At 42.5% G+C, this 21,548-nt stretch overlaps 1 protein-coding gene across 1 annotated transcript in view; it reads right to left on the reverse strand.

The window, feature by feature from the left end:
• LOC146521812 (glucosidase 2 subunit beta-like) overlaps positions 1-21,548 on the reverse strand; it is a 164,808-nt gene that overhangs the window by 45,398 nt on the left and 97,862 nt on the right. The window contains exons 11-12 of the mRNA XM_085141262.1: positions 3,337-3,406; positions 1,624-1,713 (exon numbers count right to left, since the gene is read on the reverse strand). Of these exons, the coding sequence (XP_084997388.1) occupies positions 1,624-1,713; positions 3,337-3,406 (160 nt within the window). The remainder of the gene's footprint in view (positions 1-1,623; positions 1,714-3,336; positions 3,407-21,548) is intronic.

Below are 21,548 nucleotides of genomic sequence, written 5' to 3' on the forward strand. Positions count from 1 at the left end.
GTGACTGATAATCGCCTATGCCATAAACTCCCATGGCTTGTTTCACGTAAGTCTTTTGGTCATTTAGGCTCTTTTGGATCTCCGGTGGTAAAGCTCAATAAATAATATAGGAGCCACCTTCCCATCCCTTTAGCATGAAATTAAACCATTGTTCAAGCAGTGTGAAATATCGTTATATAAAACTATCATGTAATGTAAAAACCCTAAGACGAATCTTCTTCTGGCTTACATGCAAGAAGTTCATCTTTGCTTTTCAGATTTTGCCTCCTAAATGGCAAACTAAGCAAACAAATCACACTGGTGTATAAGGGCATGGGAAAACCACTGATTCCAAGGATGTCTGAAAATGTATTTGCAGTGCAGATCTCTTAGTGCAGATCTCAGATAATTTTCTTTCAAAATTGCAACCACCCACAGACTTCTAAAGCTCCAGCTGGCAAGCAATCCTGAGGAGAACAGATTCTACCCCAGCAGGGGCCATAGGGATGCAGCAGGAGAGAGTAAAAGAAGCTCATTCTGTTGATTAAATTTAGTTGATTTAGCTGCTTAGCTTCTCCAGGGTGACTTGGAGCTCACAAATTATCAATCTTAAATGGTGGATCTTTACGAGATGGTTCACATTCCTTATAGACACAATTTGTTTTAATACAGTTGTGCAAGACAAGAAGTTGATTTTTGCGAGTTCTCTTGAAAACAGACTGACTTCCACATCCAGGGAGTTTACGCTCAACTGCAGCACAGAGGTAAAACACAAGTAATAAAAGCAAAGTGTTAAAGGCTTTAATGTTTCAAGTAACAGCCTTTAATCGTGACAAGTGCGCTGCAACAACGAAACGTGATTTTTAATATGTAGCGTTTGCTTTGAGCTTTTTAACTGCAGAGGCCAAACAGATACAACCGGCACAGGTGCAATGACACCTTGTTTCAATCGTGTTACAAAATGTTACAAGCACTGACAGGACAACCATAGGATGGGATGCCACGTTTGGTGTCGACACTGATAAAATAAGGCTTGAGGCTCAAGCCTTAGGATGAAACGACAGCTAGTTTTTTTTTTTTCTGTTACCAGATAAAACGATTCTTCGTTTTGTTGACAGGAAACGTTATTACAATGAAAAATGGTTGCACGGTGCACATTTTGTGCTTTGTAAAAGGTTGCACGGATCTATGCACCAAGTCTGATTTTCATACATTAGAGCATGGTCATATAAAAGACCAATACGTGAGTCATATACTCTATGTCACTGATGCTTTCAGTTCACCCTGATCCAAGGCCTCCAACAATAAAAAAGAAGGCACACGGTTTAAAAGTTACTAGACAAAATCTAAAATCCACCTTCAACCCATTGGTAGCTGGGCTCCCAAAGACTCCAATATAAAAACAATACACACACAGAGTCGACCGTGAAGTCCTCTGAATACCAAAGTGTTTTAAGGTCAAATGCTAACTAACGCCCGCAAATCTCAAAGAACAACTGAAGCAACTCTGTAAGGAAGAGTGGGGCAAAATTCCTCCACGACAATGTGAGAGTCTGATAAAGCAAGATGATATTAGGGTGCACTTGGTTTTTCACATGACTGTTCAAGAAAAGGCAGAAGCACTCCAGGTCTGTCAGTACTTACTCATATACTTTCAGCTTGTAACACTGGCCGTTCAAAAACAGAAATTCCCAGTCTGTTCCGTAGTCTATGGCCAACTTCTTCTGTAAGTCACTGAGGAAACCAAAATACACAGAAACACAGATCAGAAGCACATTTGAAGCTAGTTTTGGAAGTTACAATACAGATTACATAAAGTTCCTCTGGTCCATCAGGAAAGACAACACTCTTCAAAACTCATGGTATTTTTAGGGAAATCATTTAAGAAGAAATCCATGAAAAATGATTTTTTTAACTAAACCTGAACAGAATCCTTTTTATGTTTTAAGACAACACTCTTCAATTCAATTTGTTGTCACTCCCTGACAGGCTGCTTTAATAACTTCTGCATGACTCACAATTGTGCTGACAAAGTAGCTTTATTTTCCTTGCTCCTTCTAGCGACTAACGTCTCGGATAGTGTGTTGATGAGGTGGCCCGTTAAAGCCCATTTCTATGCAGTGTCTCTAATTATCCGAGCCGGTAAGGGCTGCTCTTCTTCGCTAATCGCAAATAAGGCAAGTGAGCCCTATCTCTAACGGCACACAAGCCCTCATTTCCATATTCATAACCCAGAATTGCTAATGGGGTTAACAAATGTTTAGGGAGGGTGATTGTTCCGCTTGAGGTTGATAAGGCAGGGGGTAGGGGGACGATTCGGGGTCAGGAAAGCGATGCAGGTTGCGTAACCGTGTGCGCGTGTGATTCTCGGCGGGGCAGGGGTCGTAACATTGACGCGCAGAGTCAATTTTTGTGGAAATTGCTCTCTTCAGCGCAAAATGTATGGACTAATTAGAAGTAGACCTCGATATCATGTGACTTCTAAAAGGTATGAACGAGAAAAATGCGCAAGGCCGGGACACGGGGGGGAAAATCACATCCGAGTCCTCAAACACAAATGACAGTGAGTAATTTGGCTAGAGGCAATTAAAGCAAGGTGGACAATGAATAATTAGAACAAATGAAGTCATGCCAGCTCCTGTCCTCCTGCATCCCCCCTCCTCCTCCTCCTCCTCTTCCCTCATGCAAGTGTTTGGTTGAGGGGAAAAAAGGCTGACCTTTTGGTAAGTGCCACCTCTGTAGTTGGCACTCCTCTCTCCCTACTGCAATGAACAGTTTGGGGGCCTAAGGGCCACAGAAGCTACTTATCAGCAATTGCTGGCTGGCTCTGAGCTCTGAAAACATCTGAGAGGGAGCAAAAGAAATTGTGCGTGGATTTTACTCCTCAGCTGTTGTAAGCATGACAAAAGAGTGAAGAGCAGAATGAATCCTATAAAATCGTTTTTTTCTTTACTAAAAAGTAGTTGCAATTTCTCTCTTTAAAAAGCCAGAGAGGATTGTGGGTAATTCCCAGCCAGACGGACACTCTTCTGCTCACACTAAGTCAGAAGAGAACCACCCAGCAGAGTACAGAAGACAGGCAATAGTGTTTGTTTTTCTTCATTAGCATTAGCCTTAGGTATCACACAGTGCATATTCACCACAGTGCTTCTTTCCATACTATGTTAGCACAGAAGGATGGAGTCTATTTTAAGGCTTGGTGAAATTACAGTCACGCTCCTGCATGCAATCAAAAAACAAAAACTGTGAGAGGCAAATGCCTCATGTGCAAAAAGTGCAAAATGTTGAGGATTTAGCCACACGTATGCCGCAGTAGGCGCTAACCTCTGCCTCTGTTGCTTTCTTTTTTAGCCTCACCTTATTTCCATGTTGACTGTCTCGTAAGCTTCTTCCACTTTCTTCAGATTGGTCGCCTCCCACTCTGCAGCTAGATAAAACAAAAGGTCAGACAAATTAACAATGCAGAGTTGTTGCATCTCAGCAGCTGTGTGTTGCCAAACAGTGGGCTCTTGGTGGATCTAAGACTGTGAGAAGAGCAGTGCTGCGCGTAAACAGGGAAATGCTATTTTCAGGTGTGCTAAGTGCCAACAGGCAGGCTTATTAGGCTCTTCACATTGTGCTAACTGAGACAGGGAGGAAAGAGAAGTCAGAGGAAGTGTTAGAGCAGCAAAGGTAGCTCACTTTATCATACCAAAATGTTCCAAGTATGACAAGAATTTCTGGAAAAATGAGTGTTAACAGAATCAGGATGAAGTATAATTCAACTCATGAAAAACATGTTTGTATCTGCCTGAAGTGGCTGATCTCTCTATAAAAATATAATTAATTAATGTATTTGTTACCACTTACTTAGTGGTGTATGTCTAATTCCACATTCACATTCCAGAGTTCTCCTTTCAATCATGTTACTGTTACTTTGCAGCAAAATGCTTCAGTATCCTCACTAGTGAATAGCTTAGATTTTCTTTCTGTCAGCTTTTCAGGTGTTTTTCACTGAAAGCAGCCATGTGTTAAAGAAAGGTATGAGAGATGTTGAAATAGAACTGAATAGACAATACCGTCCTCTGGGTTTCACTGCATATCATAATTTTGCCCAAAATATCAGCGCAATCTGGATTTAGGTTACTGTTTTGTATTCTGCAATTTGAGGGTTTTTTTCACATTTTCTTTTAGGATAATTGTAAAGTTTAAAAAAGAAACCTTTTGTGCTGTGAATGTTACATTTTCAATATGTGACCTGGTAAAACATAGTGCACAAAAGAGAACTGTCAAAACAATAGCGGGAGATAAACATTTAATGACAGTGATATAACTTTTTATTGTTAACTTATTTATTGTAATTTGCACCTTGCAGGTATTAGTGACTTTACTTTGCAACACACACAAAAAATCAACCTGAAAGACACTCGGGTTCTGCTGTGACCATGATCAAAACATCCTGTTGTGTGGAGCACTGGTTAAATAATTGACATTTACACACCTCTGAAGGCATCCTCATAAGAGTTGGGGAAAAAAATCAACACAGTATAGCATCATGATATTTTGCCTAGCAATATTGTATGGACGCAGGGACACAAAATATTAGTATTTTCTTAAATACATTAAAATACTCTGGGAATAATACAAACATGCACCACTACAGTAACTGCCAACTTGACCCCATATCAGAGTGCAGGTTTTAATGAGAATTCTGTATGCTTGAGAATCTCATTTTGCTGTACAAAAATAACTGAAGTGGGATAACTTAATTGGATAAAACAGATATTGGCAAAGTTTAAAATGAAGGACATAATTTGATGGCCATCCTTCCACTGACACCATTTCTGATGAGGCTTCAGTGAACAGTAGATGGATTAACTGTTGGACCAGATCACAGGCAGTAAAAAGACACTGACATAGCTTTCTAGGTAGAAAAATGAAGCCAATGCAGATATGGGCTAAACATGCATTCCACCTGAATGATGGCGATAATTATGGTTGGAAATACTTTCATTCTGATAGAAATCTATGGGAATATGGCTTTCTGATTTGACCCCTGCAAAAGGTTCCTGTTGAGTTGATAGTCATTCATTCTGTGTCATACTGAAAAGAAAACTTAAATATATTTTATATATCTTGATCATGGCATGTCAAACACATCTCCTTAGTCAATGAGCAAATGGTTTCTAGTTCAGATCCACTCTTTTCTCACAACTAAGTAAGTGATAGCAAAACTATATCAAAACAGGAATTCAGAAAACAAGGGATAATACTATATCCATCTCTTATCTGCTGTCTCTGCTATCTTTCTTTTTCTCTAAGGACATGACTTTCAGATACTGCTCAACTACTGTAGAGAGGTTTTTAAGGCTACTACTTCTCCTTCTGTCTGCCTCAAACTTTTTTATGGACATAATGCACAACAAGCCATTCTGGTTAAAAAACCTGGGAATCACCCTGTTGGTGCAAAAATACTATTTCACATTTTTTTTTCCCTGGAAACAAAATAGAAAAGAGAAAATACCACAGCTAACACATACCACTTCACTCACAAGCACAATGGACTCAGTAGAGAAAAAGCTAATTCTGTTCAGCAGGCAGACATAGAAATTGAATTACTACTCAAAAATAAGGAGCTAAAATACACATACCACATATAGAAACGTATCAAGATGAAACAGACTATGACATAATCTTGTCTGAGGTCACTATTTGTCAACTGCCCCTAAGAGTTTGTAGCCTCCCATGGAAATGATAGCTTAGTCACATGTTTGAAGATGTCTGTCTTTGTATAAAGACACGCTGATTGCCCTCAGCCTTTTTGGGAAGGTTTCCAGAACTCTCTCAAGAGCCACGAGGAAATGCAACATCAGCCTCAAATATAAAATCTCCAAGAACCCAACTTCATCTTTTTAGGTTCCACTTAGGATGTTGTTGAAACAAAGCCGATCTCCTCTCCTCTTTTCAAGGACCATTTTGCTTGAATAGCTCAGGGAATAACAATGGTTTATCCTTCACAGGAAGAATGCGATTGGAAGTGAGAGTTTTGAGGTTGGAGGAAATTCATCCATCTATTACTGATGCAAAACTGAGACACGTTTTATTTATGTTGTGCAAACAATGACAACAGTTGCCTCAAGGTGCTTTATAAAGTAAAAAGACCCCACAATAATCGTGAGAAATCCCAACAATCAGATCACCTCCTGCAAGTACTTGGTGACAGTGGGAAGGAAAATCTCCCTTTTTACAGGATGAAACCTCTGGCACAGTTTATCTTCATCCTTTGTCGATCTGGACAGACAAAGACACACTGTAGAAGAGAGCCAGTGTTTAATAATCTATACAAAGTGAACTGGAACCAAATGTTCAACACTGAAAAGACCAGAGACACAATCAAAAGTACCAAAAAGAGATTTCAACATGCCACCAACCTCCTTTTCTTGTGGAAAAGAAATGGGCTGTTTGGAAAATTTGTGAAAATGTATCAAATAACTTCTACTTTCATGCTACGATAATAAAATAACTAAAATAACTGCAGACATCAACAAACTTCATTTGGTTGCACTGCAACACTTAGAGTGAAAGAAAGTGCAACTCCCACAGAGACACACACAAACACACCACACGTCCGCAACTCCTCGACACCACCTGCCCTCCTCCAAAAACACTCAGAGACTTTGAAAGTTGGCAGGTATGTTAATGTGAAGTGACACCTGCTCACTGGCTTCGAGCTACAAGTGAATTTAACAGGATGTGGTTTCAGTTCCAGTCGGATCCTTTATAAAACGGTTGGTAAAACCCAAAATAACGAGCCGATGGGCTGATGGGCACCATGACAACATCTCAAAAGTTTAACATTTTTATTAAAAATACCCAAAACATATTGTTCCCAAATTGTAGAAATACAGAGATAATATTTCATAGCTTCCAAAAGCCCTGAACAAACGTGTGATGTGCATATAAAATACTTGATTTAAGCCACCAACTACGTTTGGGGGGGGGGGGGGGTTGTCTGTTTAAGGAGGCGCTGACACCCCAGTGAAAGTGTAAGGGAATCATTTAATTAGTAAACCATAGTGTCTCTGACTGAGCATGAACAAAAGGGGCTGAAGAGCTGAAAAGGAGATAAGATGGCAGACAATAGAAGTGACAAGACTCCTGTTTGACTAGTGCTGATGGACATGGGGATTTACTGGGGTTTCTGTGAGTGGACGGGTTCGTCTCTGACGTCGAAGAAACTCTCTCCGGGGCCCGCCGCCGTGGCAACAGAAAGGAATGTGTATGCAGTGAGGACCGCGTGTGAGAAGCTGTGACAGCCCTGGCCTGAATACCAATTAGGATGTTCCTTGCATGTGGTCTCAGCTGGTTGCCCATAAAGAAACCCCCCCCCCCACACACACACACACACACACCTCACCCCACACACACACATCCACCCACCCGTACACACATAATTCCCTCAGCACCTATTTCTTGCCAAACCTAGTACAGATGTGATGTGTCTAAGAGGCAAGCTGTGATTTACCATGCTGTAATGGCTATTTTTATAGCACCACGATGGGGAGATCTCACTTTGACTCACCCCCAAACCCCTCGGACTCTTTCAGAAAATCGCAGCCTCACACACAAAGCGTGGTCTCTCAGCCTGCTCCTACTCTCACGATCTCTTGCCCTTTTTCTCTCTCTCATACAAACACGCGCAGCAATCATCAAGCTCAGCAATGACAAAAGGAGACGCAGAATCCCGAGAGGGTGACATTTGACCCGTTGCCGCAGCCCAGTTGTATATGGAGAGAGGAGGGGAAAAGCAGCCAGGCGTACAGAAACACCCAGAGCAGAAAACACAGGGAGCACAAAGCCTACTGAACGGTTTCTGCACCCGTCAGGCCCGACATCACCTGAAGCCAGCGTACAGTACGCAGAAAAGACCTCAGGTTTAATTATTGCAACGATTAGATCAGCAGTCACATGATCACATGGGTGTAATTGCATCATAAGTGCAAGTCTGAATTTAGGCATTGCAATGCATGGGTACAAATGTGTAAGAAAAGGGGGAAAAAAGCTTTCACTGCAATAGATAAACATACAAATCGAAGCTCAACTGACCGGTGACTGACATTTTTCTACTTCAGCAAGTGTGCTGTACTTCACTAGGAGCTGTCAAGAGGGGCTGTTAAATCACAGAGGCCGTGTACACAAATAGAAGAGGAGGAACGCACTGCATAGTATAGTCTTCTGACCAAACTCCCCCGTGTATTCGTACCTTGAGCCCAGAAGAACGAAGATGTTTTGTTTACATGTGAGCGGATCAATAGGCAAGGCGTTTCTTCTGCAGCTCTAAGAAAAGAAGCCGGTGCAGCATGCGAGCTGCAGCCGGGCTCTACAAAACAAAGGCGATGCAGCGAGGCCACCCTTGAACCCCGCGCTCGCGCGAGCAGCCGACACCTTCAGCAAGATTATGTCGGCTAACAGGCAGGAATGTAGGAGTTTGTTGTCTGTAAAAGTCTGCTCTTTAAAATAAAGACAGGCAGCATGCTTAAGCTCTCGCATTGATTCCTTTTTACTTTCCTTTATAACCTCTTTTGCTCCCCGCCATCTATCATCCAACCCCCCCCCCCCCCCGCCCCCCAACCTTTTTTTTGTATTTTCATTTTGACTTTAACATTCTCCTCGCCTTCAATATTTTCAGCTTGAGCTCCTGAGAGTCTTCCTGTCACCCTCGCTACCTCCCCCTCTCTCCGAGCTCCATTTTTCTCGGTTTTCTCTGCTCGGCTAAAGAACTCGTTCTGACTGCAGAGAGGGGAGGATGAAAATATAGGTTGAGGATCCCTGTAATGAAATGTTTATGGCAGGTTGTAACAATGAACAAGAGACCTTTCAGATACTGTCAGCTGGGCTGTGATAGCACTAATAGCCACCTGCTGGAATTGAACGCGAGCGCCTAGAGGAGCAAATTACTCTGTTTTCCTTGAAGTGAAAATGTTATCAAAGTTAATTCAACAAAGGTAATAAGAGCGGTATGGCTTAATTAAAAAAAAAAAAAAAAAAAACCTGAACAAATGTTTGCATTTTAATCGCACACAGAGTGTGCAGAGCTAACATTTGCAAGCCTTTAACCATAAATTTAAGTGAAACGCACTTTTAAACGTTATATTTCTCTCTCTTTATCCGTCCAAATCCCACAAATGATTGTGAAACTGCAGCACAGGCTGCTGGGAGTTGAGAAGAGGTCAGTCTCGCCCCCTGCTTAATCGTTGTGTTGGAGTGTCTGATTGTATTAGGGTTGAGTGAATAACAGTAGCTGGCAGAAATAGCATCATGTTTTGAACTATCAGTGCAATTCATAGCCTTGTGACTGACTCAGTTTGTATTCATTCTCCCACACTCTCCTGCACCTCTCTTGTTTTTTCCTCCGCAGTGGTTGAAGGACAGGCGCAGCGTCACGGCGAGCACGTACTAAAATTAAGAATGGATCCATTCACTGGCCAGCTGTCATTATACCAAACGACTGAAGCCAACACTGCAGATTGATGACTGAGAGGCAGTCAGATGTTTTAACTGTAATGCTTAGAGAAAAAAAGCTGCATTATCTGCTGTACCTAAACAATATGTAATATAAATGGATCAGATCGACTTATAGGTCTTACAGCTTTAATGGAACCGTAAACACTGTGCACGAGTTAGTGCTAAGACGATTGCAGCAGTTTTTACATCATCAGTGTGACTTGATTAAGGAATAAAAGAAAAGTGCAGAATGTAGCAAATATGATACAAATCAAAACTCATATATGCAAAATAATATTTACTTTTCTTAATTTGTCAGAAAGTTCAATAAACACTAAATTAAAAGAAAAAACAAAATTTTCTGTCAGTTATTTCATGGTTCAGGCTTTAAAGGGTTACGTCATTGATCAAGAACAAATGTCTTGTTATGTTTTACTGAATATAGAAAAGGTTTTGCTCTTTTTGAACACTGTAAACAGAAGAAATATTTAGGTGTACTGGTGTACCGGCACCAGTACAGGGCAGCACGGTGGCACGGTGGTTAGCACTGTTGCCGCACAGCAAGAAGGTCCTGAGTTCAATTCCACCATCAGGCCGGGGTCTTTCTGTGTGGAGTTTGCATGTTCTCCCCGTGTTTGCGTGGGTTCTCTCCGGGTACTCCGGCTTCCTCCCACCGTCCAAAGACATGTAGTTTGTGGGAATAGGTTAATTGGATAATCCAAATTGCCACTAGGTGTGAATGTGCGAGTGAATGTGAGTGCGAATGGTTGTCTGTCCCTGTGTGTTGGCCCTGCGACAGACTGGCGACCTGTCCAGGGTGTACCCCGCCTCTCGCCCTATGACAGCTGGGATAGGCTCCAGCGCCCCCCGCGACCCTGAAAAGGATAAGCGGAAGCGAATGGATGGATGGATGGATGGTGTACCGGCCTATAGACAAGAGTGCTAAATTAAAATAAAAATGCATTAATCTTTAGCTTCATGCTGGGATTCAAATGCTCATATATTGGTTTTGGTTAAAAAGTCTACAAGTCTTCAAAAAAATCATAATTTTTGGAAAGACCAAGTCGCTGGTTTAAACACGACAGAGCCTCCTCTGCCATTAACATCAGCACAAAAACGGTGCCCTGGGAGCTGCATGCCGTGGGTTTTCTTGCCCAAGCTTCTTCTGTAGATGTAATGTATGATCCAGCGCTTTTGCCCACTAAGTTTATTTACAGTAAGCAACTAGTTAGCTTAGCTAAACTGAACACAAATGAAACAGTGTTACGACAGTGAGCACAATCAGTCCATATACAGAAAAGGCAATGACCTTGTTTGACAGATGAGACCAATAACACTTAGATTAAATCACAGTAACCTAAAAGTCTCTAAGTTATAAGTAGAAGAATTAAACAAAGGTACAAAACCAGGTAAGCAAAGAGGCATTTAAATGTCAAGTCTGCTCAGACACGGCAAAAAAAAATCATAATTACTGTACAATTATTTGGGTCATAATGAGATTGTTAGCTATTAAACCTTTCCAAAATAACAACATTGTCCTTATAATTTAGCGCATTTCCTTAAACTTTTATTACACTTCAACTGCGTAACAGACTGTGGGACAATAATTGCTCTGTCTTGATTATATTGCCTTAATTGGTGGAAGGCAGAAATTTTAATTGAAATCAAAAGCCCATTAATTGCACAGCCTTATTAGACAGCATTGCTCTCACAATCAGTATTACGCATGAGTGAAATGGTTAAAATGTACGAGTGTACAATTAATGCATTAAAATAGGCCTGCTGCGTGCACTTTCCTGTCATATATTTGTATACGTTTACTGCTACAATGGTGGTTGCTGATGGTTAACATGGGCAAAGTAGGCCTTTGAGCCAAAAGCTTCACGCTGCTCTAAACAGTCAGTTTACAGCAGTTTTTCCACTCCTGGCTCTATCTGAGCAATGAATCAGTACGAGCCAGGAGGCTACTCAAAAGTAAAAATAAAGAGCAGGGAATGAGCAGAAGGGGTCTCCTTTAAAATCATGTAGGTTCTTGGATTAACAGTCCTGGACAGCTTGAAGTGGAAGCAGGTTTTGCATTGCCTAGTTTAATGGCTCGCAACAGCTAAGCAGTCAATGTTTCCTGGTAGTTTTAGAGCATTCACTGTCAAACCAAACAAGTTTATCACCAAAAAGATGACTTTTTTTTCTGTTGCTGTAAAACTGCAGAACCAGAAATGAGGAAAGCGTCCGGTTAACAGCTGCGTATTCAGTTAAAACCACGACAGCGGGATCAATCTTCTCACCCAACTATGAGCGGGAAAAATGTTAAATGCACAGCACGTTTTACAATACGAGATATTGATAGTATAGCGTTCGTATAATAGCGCTTAAGTGCATTTAAATGCAGCAATCAGGGTCTGGCGCTCACATAATCACGGCGATGCGTAATCACTGTTTAACATTTAAACGGAGAAGGGGGCCCAATGAACAGAATAAACAGCCTGTGTGGAGTGAGTTCGCTCTGTAACAACTGGGTGCTGTTTATGAATATGTATGATGTAACAAACGCCTAGGAGCTGACCTACTTCTGTGTCTCCTCTGCTCATGACTTGGTCCCCTTCCGGGGTAACTCTGTCATCTTGCAACATACTGTAATAGCAGGAAGCATGCGACTCCCATGCACAAATCAACATGCACCCGTTTGATGGTTTTGCAAGTGATAATCACCGTCTGTTGAGGGAAAACACTTCAATAGGTGGCTGTGCAGCCGTAGGAATATTCAGGACCTGGCGATGTTGGATCTTTTTATCCACTCCGCACACACATTAACCTGGGCTTTCACAAGTTTCTGCTCACCGAAATGTAAACGCTACCATCAACAAGCATCCAAATCGCGTCAAAAATGCAATGTTTACTTAAACAGTCGTGTCACGCGAATAGGCGGAAAATGCAGGGAATGGAGTAAATGTGTGACGGACAAGTAAGTACAAGCAGACAAAATAGAGCTCTCGACATAACTGGGGCTGCACACTGGAGAGCACTTGTCTGCACCATCTCATAAAATATCTTTACCCAGGATCATCTTGGTATGGTGCCAAACGCGGTTAGCTTCAGGAGCTGGGAAAGCACACAAAAAAAATCTATTTCAGACAACGCGAGAGACAGAAAGCTGGCAGCTGCTCAAATCAGACTTCCAACATTTGATAAGCAAAAACGGGCTAATTTTGTGCATCCCTCGAACGGTTGCAATCCAATACATTCCTCCCGTGGCTATGAAAACGCACGGGCGAGGGCGGGCGAGGCCGAGCGAGGGGTGAGCAGCAAATCGTTTCAACCTCTCGACAGCTTAATGGAAGGAGAGGAAAAAAAACGCAGTAGTACTCATTCTATGGCAGAAAGGAAGCCCGGTGCACTTTTTCCATCCCGCTCCTCTCTCGTGTCGATCGAGCACTCGAGGTGAGGACAATTACGCCTCAAGGATGCGTCAACCTCGGTTGGGGTCAGAGGTCGTGGCGAAGGCAACCCATCCTCCCCCTCTGATTCTGTTTAACATTTCACATCTAATATGGGAAGTGCTGAACAGACCCTTAAATTAAGATCAGCCTTCTGCTCTCTCACAAACTGAACCTCAGCTGCCTCACAAGCCAATTCATTTGCTGAGAGTGCTGAGACGCACGCATTGGCTTTAAAAAAAAAATGAAAATAAAATAACTGGTCACCCCAGCGTGGACCGAGGGACACTGTGAAGCGTTCGCACGTGGGAGACTGAAGTGTAGGAGTGCAATTTATATAAAGAGCTGTTATGCCCGTGGCTCTAACACGCGATTAATGTTAAATAACGAACCTAAAGAAGAGCGCTTGGCGGGTATTGTTAGTGTTTAAGAACACAGTCTTCTAGATTTCAGTAGGTATGTGGTCCAAACACGCTCATATTCCTCTCTCTTTTATCACGCCCGTGAAAGTTTGCTATTTTTAGCAACGCCCTCATATCTGTAGATGCAACCTTGGTAAATTAGATCAAAGTGAACCCTGCCTCACAGTACTCTTATATGTTAAGCTAATTTGTTTACTACAGCTACTAAGGGCGAACATCTAAACAAGTTGACAAAAATAGCACCCTGGATCGAAGAGCTGTGACTTCACGTGCTCTGTGGATGTCAGAAAAGCCTCTTCACGTATTTGAGGTCACGTAACGGGTGATTGTTGAGTTTTCGCAGGTCGTGTGGAAAGCTCTCTCTGAGATTGTGGTTGTTCCGAGTTTTTGGTTGGGTCACTTGGTGGTTACAAAGTTTGAGCCCGAGCATGATTCTGCCAGAGGTTTCTTTCTGTTAAAAAGGACGTTTTTCCTTCCCTCTGTCGACAAGTGTTTGCTCATAGGTGGTCATTAGTTTGTTGTTGTTTTCTCTCTGTTATTGTGGGGTCTTTACCTTATGATATAAAGCACCTTGGGGCAACTGCTGCTGTGATTTGCTGCTATATAAATGAAACTGAATTGAATTGAACTGTAATTGAATTGAAAGGAGGAGGTGAAGGAGGATGGCTCACCTAGAGTATTGCCACAGAGCAAGGTAGACCACCTTGTCTTAGCAGCATCTCCACTACCATCAATCTGGGATATAGAGCAACAACATGACACACATTTAATAAAGTTAGTGTCTTGATGTAAGCTAAGATCAACCACATCAAGATCTGGGTTGTTTACTGGCTTGGTTAAACATTTGTGAGGACATGAAGTGTTTGAGGTCATATAGATGAGATCAAATAAAGCAGGGTCAGTGGTGGAGCAGTGGCTCTGGGTTTGAATCCACTGAGCAGCTGAGGTCGCTCTTTGTGGATGCTTTTTAGCTTAACTGGTGATTCTTAATCTGGTCGTTAAGTGATGACGTGATGAATCCTACTTCCGGGCCTAAAGTAGTCTGCGTTTAATATGGTTTTTGTGTTGTTAACATGTTTAATGTTTTGTATTTTCTTCTATTTAATCTCAAAAAGCTCCTAAAACAGTCAGTGATCACTGTTGACCTCCCTCGGCTTTTATTACCGCTAATCATTTATTTAAGCTCAGTTTTTAAAACCTTAGGATGTAACTACAGCCCAGGCCATGCAGCAGTATATGAATGACTAACCTCGTATTGTGGATGGATTATCTCAGTTGTTCTCCTGGCTGAAGTTTGGTCCTTTTACAGCATCCTGCCATGCGATTACATTTGTTCCTGACCACCGAGAACAACCACATTAACTTTTATCGAGTGGAAAGAAAGTTAGCTTGTTTATATTATGCTAACATAGCTGTGTCGCTAGCGGATCATTATATATCAGCTAGCCAAACTTCAGTAACCCTACAAACGTCACTGCTGTTTAGTTTTCTGTCTTCATTTATGTTGGAAGTGATAACAGAGCTGTACGTTTTAGTTTGTTTCCAAAACCCCGCAGTCAGGACATGCTACAGTATATTGTATTTAGATAGAAGCTAGCGAGCTAACTTCCTGCTAACTTCTAACTCCGTCATAAATTCCGTTTTCATGGATGCCTGGATGTTAAACTCAATTGTTACACCTGGTAGAGCAGAACGCTGATCATTTTATTAAAGATGAAAGACTTTAGACAGTTTTTCAACTCTCAGTAATGCCATAGTGATCGTTTGATATATGGACCTGCAGCGGAGTTTAGGCCCAGACACGGCTAGTGACGTCAGACTTAACGACCGGATTGACTGTTGGTGTGGATGTAAGCACGAATGGTTGGCTGTCTGATAGATGGTGATTGTATATGCTTTGATAGTTTCATATCTATTTCAGAGTGCAATGTCATAGCCATGGAGCGAACACTGCTGGAGACTAAAGCTAGATCTGGGTGTCTGGGGCCTGGGGTAACAAATGAGCATGTTTTCAACAAAAATGTTTGTTTCCACTGCAGGCAAACGCCGACATTTTTAGCACATTGTTATTTATATCCACAATTACAGCTGCAGTGCAAAATGATGCATTTACATTAAGGTTACCTTTTTCAGGCACGGCCTGGCTGAGGTGAAGGTGTGACAGTAATAGCTGTCCCATTATCGATGGCTGGGAACAAACAGTGTTTCGTGTTTATTTCAATAAATATGAAACTAGGTTAGGGTTCAGTTTTAGGCAGAGAAAGCACAGCAAAGTTATTATCCACCCAGAGCAGGAGAGCAACAGCTGCTGTTTTAGTATGCCAAAACCACTTGGAAAAACTACCCAGTGACCCACAGCACGCTATAATAGTGGAACCAGTGAAAATAATGGAAATGTACTCACTTGTGTTCATAAAAATTATTTGCCTGTCACAGCAAAGGCTTTTTTTTTAAACATATTGCAATATGTATTACATTAGGATTATGAGTCAATGTGCCCTCGAAAGAGAGATATTGCACTTAGTGTTTTTTCCAGATCTAATAAAGATAACACGAGTGCTTGCTTAAAAGGGAATCTTCCTTTTTTTTCCCCTCTCCATCAGATTATGTAATGTAAAGTGCCCTAAGATGACTAATGCTGTAAATTAATGCCATTCAAAAACACAAGTATTAATCTGAACTAAGGAGAAAAGAAGTTTTGTGTAGTTTTGGAGAAAACTCAACCACATAAAAAAAAATAGAGGACTCCAGTGATCTGCGTCCTCCACACTTGCTCGGGGCACACAGGAGGAGATGGTGCAGAAATGTGGTCAACCGAAACTGCAGCGCCCTGCTAGACTGTCAGCGGCACTCCCCCTGCCGCGGCCCGCAGTGAGCCGAAGTACCGAACAAAGAAAATCCCACTGACACCTCGGGAAAACACCACTGTGCCTGCATGAAGATTGAGTCTGGGAGCTAGAGCAGTGGCAAATCTACTAACTGATACCCGTTTAACTGGCAGGATATGAGCTGGGTGCAAAAAAAAAAAAGGGGGGGGGGGGGATCCAGAGTGGCAGTTAGCAGCTTATAATCTGTGGCAGACATAGACTCTGCTTCCTGTAAATGGCTACTGGGCAGCTCAATCGGCAGAGTGGCCCCGAACAAGCAGCATTAGCACTGCAGATCGCACTGCGGCTCTGTGAGAAACAGATGAAGTAGCACAAAGGTCGGCGCCCACAAGAGCGAATGCAGTCAGCTTACAGCTCAGCAAAGACCGACTGAAACAGGCCGGGTGGTGATAGCACCGCGGACAGCGTCAGTTTGCAACCGTCTACGTCAGCACCGTGGAGAGTTCTCGCTGAGCACACGCCGAGGAAAACAGACCGCGCAACTCACTGAACTACACTCACAATATAATGTCACTGCAGATAAAGAGTCTAGACACTTCTGGAGTCACACCACATGTGACCTGAACATTTAGGCTGCGTCTGAGATAAACAAAAACAACAACAAAAAACTCCATCCTGTCCTTAAAGGGAGTCATTTCTGAAGACACAACTGCACTCCAAGCGGTGCTGTGATAACGTCCCTCCAAAGGGGACTTTTTCAGGACATGTCAGACAAATCTGTGAACGAAAAGGCCAGCGGGGAGGGGAGGCAAACCATGCATGCGCACACAACTGAGACAACTGAGGCAACAACAAAGAGACAGAGGTAGCCTGTAGAATAACAGCAAGTATGGGGGAAGGGGGGGTGTTAGTGTGCGTTTTTCTGGTAGGGGATGGGGGATTGGCATTAAGAAGCCCGGGAGATGTTTTTCTGGAAAGTGGCTGGTTTGGAGAGGCAGCAGCTGCTGTTGGACTAAACTGAGCATCAATGACTGTCTAATCCAAGCGAGGCCACTATCAGCACAGCGAGGGCGCTGCCGAGCAGCAGCTCCACCAGCTCCAACGTGCCCGAGGAGGGGGAGGGAGTAGACACAGACAAGCCCGGTGACCTATGGTCTTCCTGCAGGCGACAGCTTCTTGCAAATAAGCTATATGCATTTATATGTGTCATACACACATTTATACACGCATTTGTGTGTGCGGCCCTGACACACAGCTAGCTCCACGCTGCATCGGTCGGTCTAATCAGGGGGAAAGAGGAAGAGGGAAGAACGACAAGTGTGAGTCAAGTCGTCACGCAACGGCTGGCGATACACTCCGGGATAGCTCTCACCAGCCCCGAAGCGCAGCTCTTTATAGCAGCGAGCTCGCTTTTGACACACTCTCACAAAAGCACACAATGAGAGGATGATGACACTGCACCTGCATTTTCATCAGCCGGAGCAGAAATGGATATTTTTGCAGGATGGACATACACCGGCCAGCTTTTCAGATCAGTGTTGGAGAACTTTCAGGCTACACTTTATTGATTATGAGCCAAACAGTAAAAGTAGAAAGTCCTAGGCTTGTACGCTAATGCGGGATTATGTAATTGCTAAACTTTTGCATCATGTTAAGTCTCTGTAACCGCGCCAGTCATCAGTTTCAAAATACACAAGTGCTTTAGCTTAACTATTCTATCTCTATTCCTCAAAGGGGCTTTTTCCCTTTTTTCCAACACAGACCCATCTGCCTCATTTACTTTTACAACCGTCCTCAAACCCCAGTGGGATGAGCGTGTTACCTCCTTCTCTCCTGGCAGTGTCACAATTATGATCAAAAGCTGCCTGTATGTGTGCGTATGCGTGCTTTGTGTGTGTGTGTGTGTGTGTGTGTGAGGGACAAGTGTGGACAAAACAAATGGTGAAGCCAACACCAAACCCTCTTGTGTCACTTAATTATTTTCAGTGCTCCAGATGCTGTCTCTGACTGAGTACACAGCTTAAGACTTTGCTCAAGGCAGTGCTTTGCGAAGGCGTCCCGGCCCTTTAAATAATACTGCAACTGAAGGCGAGGGATGGGGCAACACTGATACAGCAGCCACAGCCCTGATGGCAATTATTTAGACGTCCACTTGCTAATTATAATAGAGGATGACAGGTGCCCAAAACAATTTGGGCGCAAGCTGCCTGTGAGCTTCTGCGTGTGGTTGTCTCTGCTTATGGTTACAGATAAAGATAGCCAAGCCAGTGTCTCATCAAGCAATCATCTCTTACTTTGAGCCGGGCTGTGCTGTGGTTGATGCTTTCTGATGAGCATCTTGTTACTGAGATGCTGCATGCTGGCGGATTCACCGTTTTCCTGAAGGTAATTCAAGAAAACTGTCTTCTGAAATACTGTTTTTCTCGCACCTAAGAGGTGCAAGAAAAGGGGATTTAAGAACCTTTTCTTTAAATTCAATTTAAAATGACACCAGTTTTGTTTGTCTATCATTTTCATGAATAAATATTTAATCACTTGGACCACAAGCTGTCAGTAAATCAAAACCAATGCATGGATTCACATGATTTACGCATAATGCTGTGTTGGATAACAATGGTATCCAATACAGTTGTTTTATTACATGTAATGCAGTGTTAGTCATTTATCTAGATACAGCACAATATGAGCATAACTAAATAAGAAAGGTAAGTAGCCAAAAAGCAGGAAGTGCATTTTACTGCATTTCTGTGGCCGCAGTGGTAAGTCTGGTCAGTCAAACTGGTGGTGGAATTAGTTTCCTTGTGTTGACACTCAGTGTCAGGTATGTTGTGGTAATATTATTTTGTTCTATGTCTAACAATTATCTATTTTCCTCTTGCCTGCCTGCTTTTTGTCTCATTTAGGCAGTAAACTCACCATGGTGTGGAGGAGCGAGCAGACTTAAAAGAGTTTTTTTTAACTCTTTGTAGGAGGTTAAACTTAAAAATGGGATAATCATACATAGTATAACATTGACTGTGTGTTCACCCTCTTTCCTTCAAGTACTTCAGAAAATAAGGCATCGATTTTCTCAAATGAGATTACTTCTGCATGAGGGAAAACCTGGTCGCTGGACATTTTCATGAAATGTCTTCAAAGCATGAAAAGAAGGCAGCTGGACCACTAGCGTTTTATTTTGTTTGTTTGCTTTTACCTGAGACTGTCCACAAGTTGTTCTGGAAGTGAAGTCTCTTGGCTGAGAGGCGCTAGAGAAGCCCATCTGCCTTTTTTTCAAGCTATCACGACTACCATGATGTGGATGACAGAGAACCTAGAGTGTCATCTAAGAAGCTGGTATCACCATTAGAGGTGGGCAGATAAAGTAAAAGTATGAAATTCAGTATTGATACCGGCCCTGAAGTTACTCGGTATTGGACCGATACCAGAATCTGCAGTGTCACACACCACTTCTCTCTGCAGATAAGTCCTGAACAAAACCATCCACTCATTTGTGTTGTCTTCATATACCCCAATAGCCCTCTTGCTGAGACACACCAATGCACCATTAAACACACAGGCATGCAGTCATACACACTAAATTAGCCACACAAGAACCCTTCCCATGGGACAGAAGAAATAGGGGGTGGGAGGTGGCAGAGGGTATATCCAATCACTGAAATCAAGGCAGCTGACTGGTGAATAATGAATATAAATTGAATGCTCTTCACTTGCATCGCCGTGCACGGCTTCAGTGAGTGGGAGACGGAGCTGATACACAGCTATTGACATGATGGGGTGATTGTGGGGTGTGTTTATACATGCTTAAGATAGGACTGTATTATTGTCTGTCATTTTGTCTGCTTCTTTCCTTTATGGCTTTCCAGTGTATCTGTGTGTGTGTGTGTGTGTTTGTGTGTGTGCGCCAGTCTGAGTGTGCGTATGTGCTTCTCCGTGTCTGTGAATGAGCCCTATTGACATCCTCTACTGTGACCCTCTGACTCCTGACAACTCCAATCATTAGGATGAGTGGGAGGTGCAGGGAGGCAGTGTGAGTCCACAGCAAACTGCTATGTTGAGGGTGTGTGTGTGTGTGTGTGTGTGTGTGTGTCTAAGAGAGGAGTCAGTGTGTGTGTGCGTGCATGCGCGAGCAAAGATATAAGAGGTTTGCACATAAATTGGTCCTATCCAGGTATAAATTCAGAAAAGGCGAGAAAGTTTGATACTCATGTGATGCACTGTTTTGTATATACTGCAGTTTAAGTTGTTATACTACAGGTAATGGTGAGTCTAGATTCACTCTAAGCTTTATAAAAATAACAACACATAATTTTTCAGTTTTATCTGACAAACTAAAATCTAAAACGTGGAGATTTTGAAGTAAAGCGGAGCTACTCGCAGGCAAAATCGTCGGCTCCGAGTCTGACATCATGCAATATGTCACCTCCTATTATGCTGGCAATTATCTATTAGCACCATTGCTTGCACTGGGGTTTGTGAGAGTCACATGCCAAACAGTGTGACCTGCCATTTTCTATCAACAAGGTCCAGATTTAGATTCCACATTAGTCCCTGCATGATGCCAGGCGCCTGTGTGAATGAGGGAGAGGAAAACCGTTGCACTTTGCTTAACACAAACACAATCCCAGATGGTTTTCTTCTCTGCTCAAGAGGAGAGCGAACCTGACGCTGTTCGCACACACGTATGTGTGATATTTAACACACACCCCGAAAGGGAAAAGAAACACACACTGTCATTCTCCTCCAGCCGGATAAACCGTCATTCAGTCTCCTGTTATCCTGGGGAAGATGTGACTATACAGATGTGTCGCTATTTCCTTTCTTTTAATCTGTTTGTTAGTCTGTAGAATGGCATTGGGTTCATTTCAAGGCGCAACTCTGACAATGCTGGCAGGATAGTCTCTTACAGTGTGTGATATATCTTTTTGTTGTCGGGCATTACAGCCTCGCTATCAGCACGCTAGTATGCTAACTAGCAGGTAGCACTGCATTTGGCACTTTCTAGGATAATTGTTCTAATTCATGCATAACACATGCTTTTACTCAATCAGTAACTATAAACAGGTAGCTTTGCAGTGCATGTCATTGCCAGCAGAAACACTGAAAGACAGTTTGTCTTAAAAACACACAATAAATGAATGAGTCTGCAATCATGTTTTCTGTTCTGTGTCCTGTTCTTTTTTGTATATGTGTGTTTTTTGCTGCTGATACAACCAAATTTCCCCTTGTGGGACAATTAAAGGATTACTCTATCTAAAATGAATATATTTGGTGAAGTTTGATGTCATTATTTAATTGTGTTAACCAAATGTAATTAGTATTCCAAACCAACAACTTCTTAAAGCTCCCAGCTGAATAGTCTAACAAGCATGTTGGCTAACCAGGCCTTGTTCTTTATCCTCCTC

The sequence above is a fragment of the Neolamprologus multifasciatus genome, chromosome 3, assembly GCF_963576455.1.
Source record: "Neolamprologus multifasciatus chromosome 3, fNeoMul1.2, whole genome shotgun sequence".
In the NCBI taxonomy this organism is placed as follows: Eukaryota; Metazoa; Chordata; class Actinopteri; order Cichliformes; family Cichlidae; genus Neolamprologus; species Neolamprologus multifasciatus.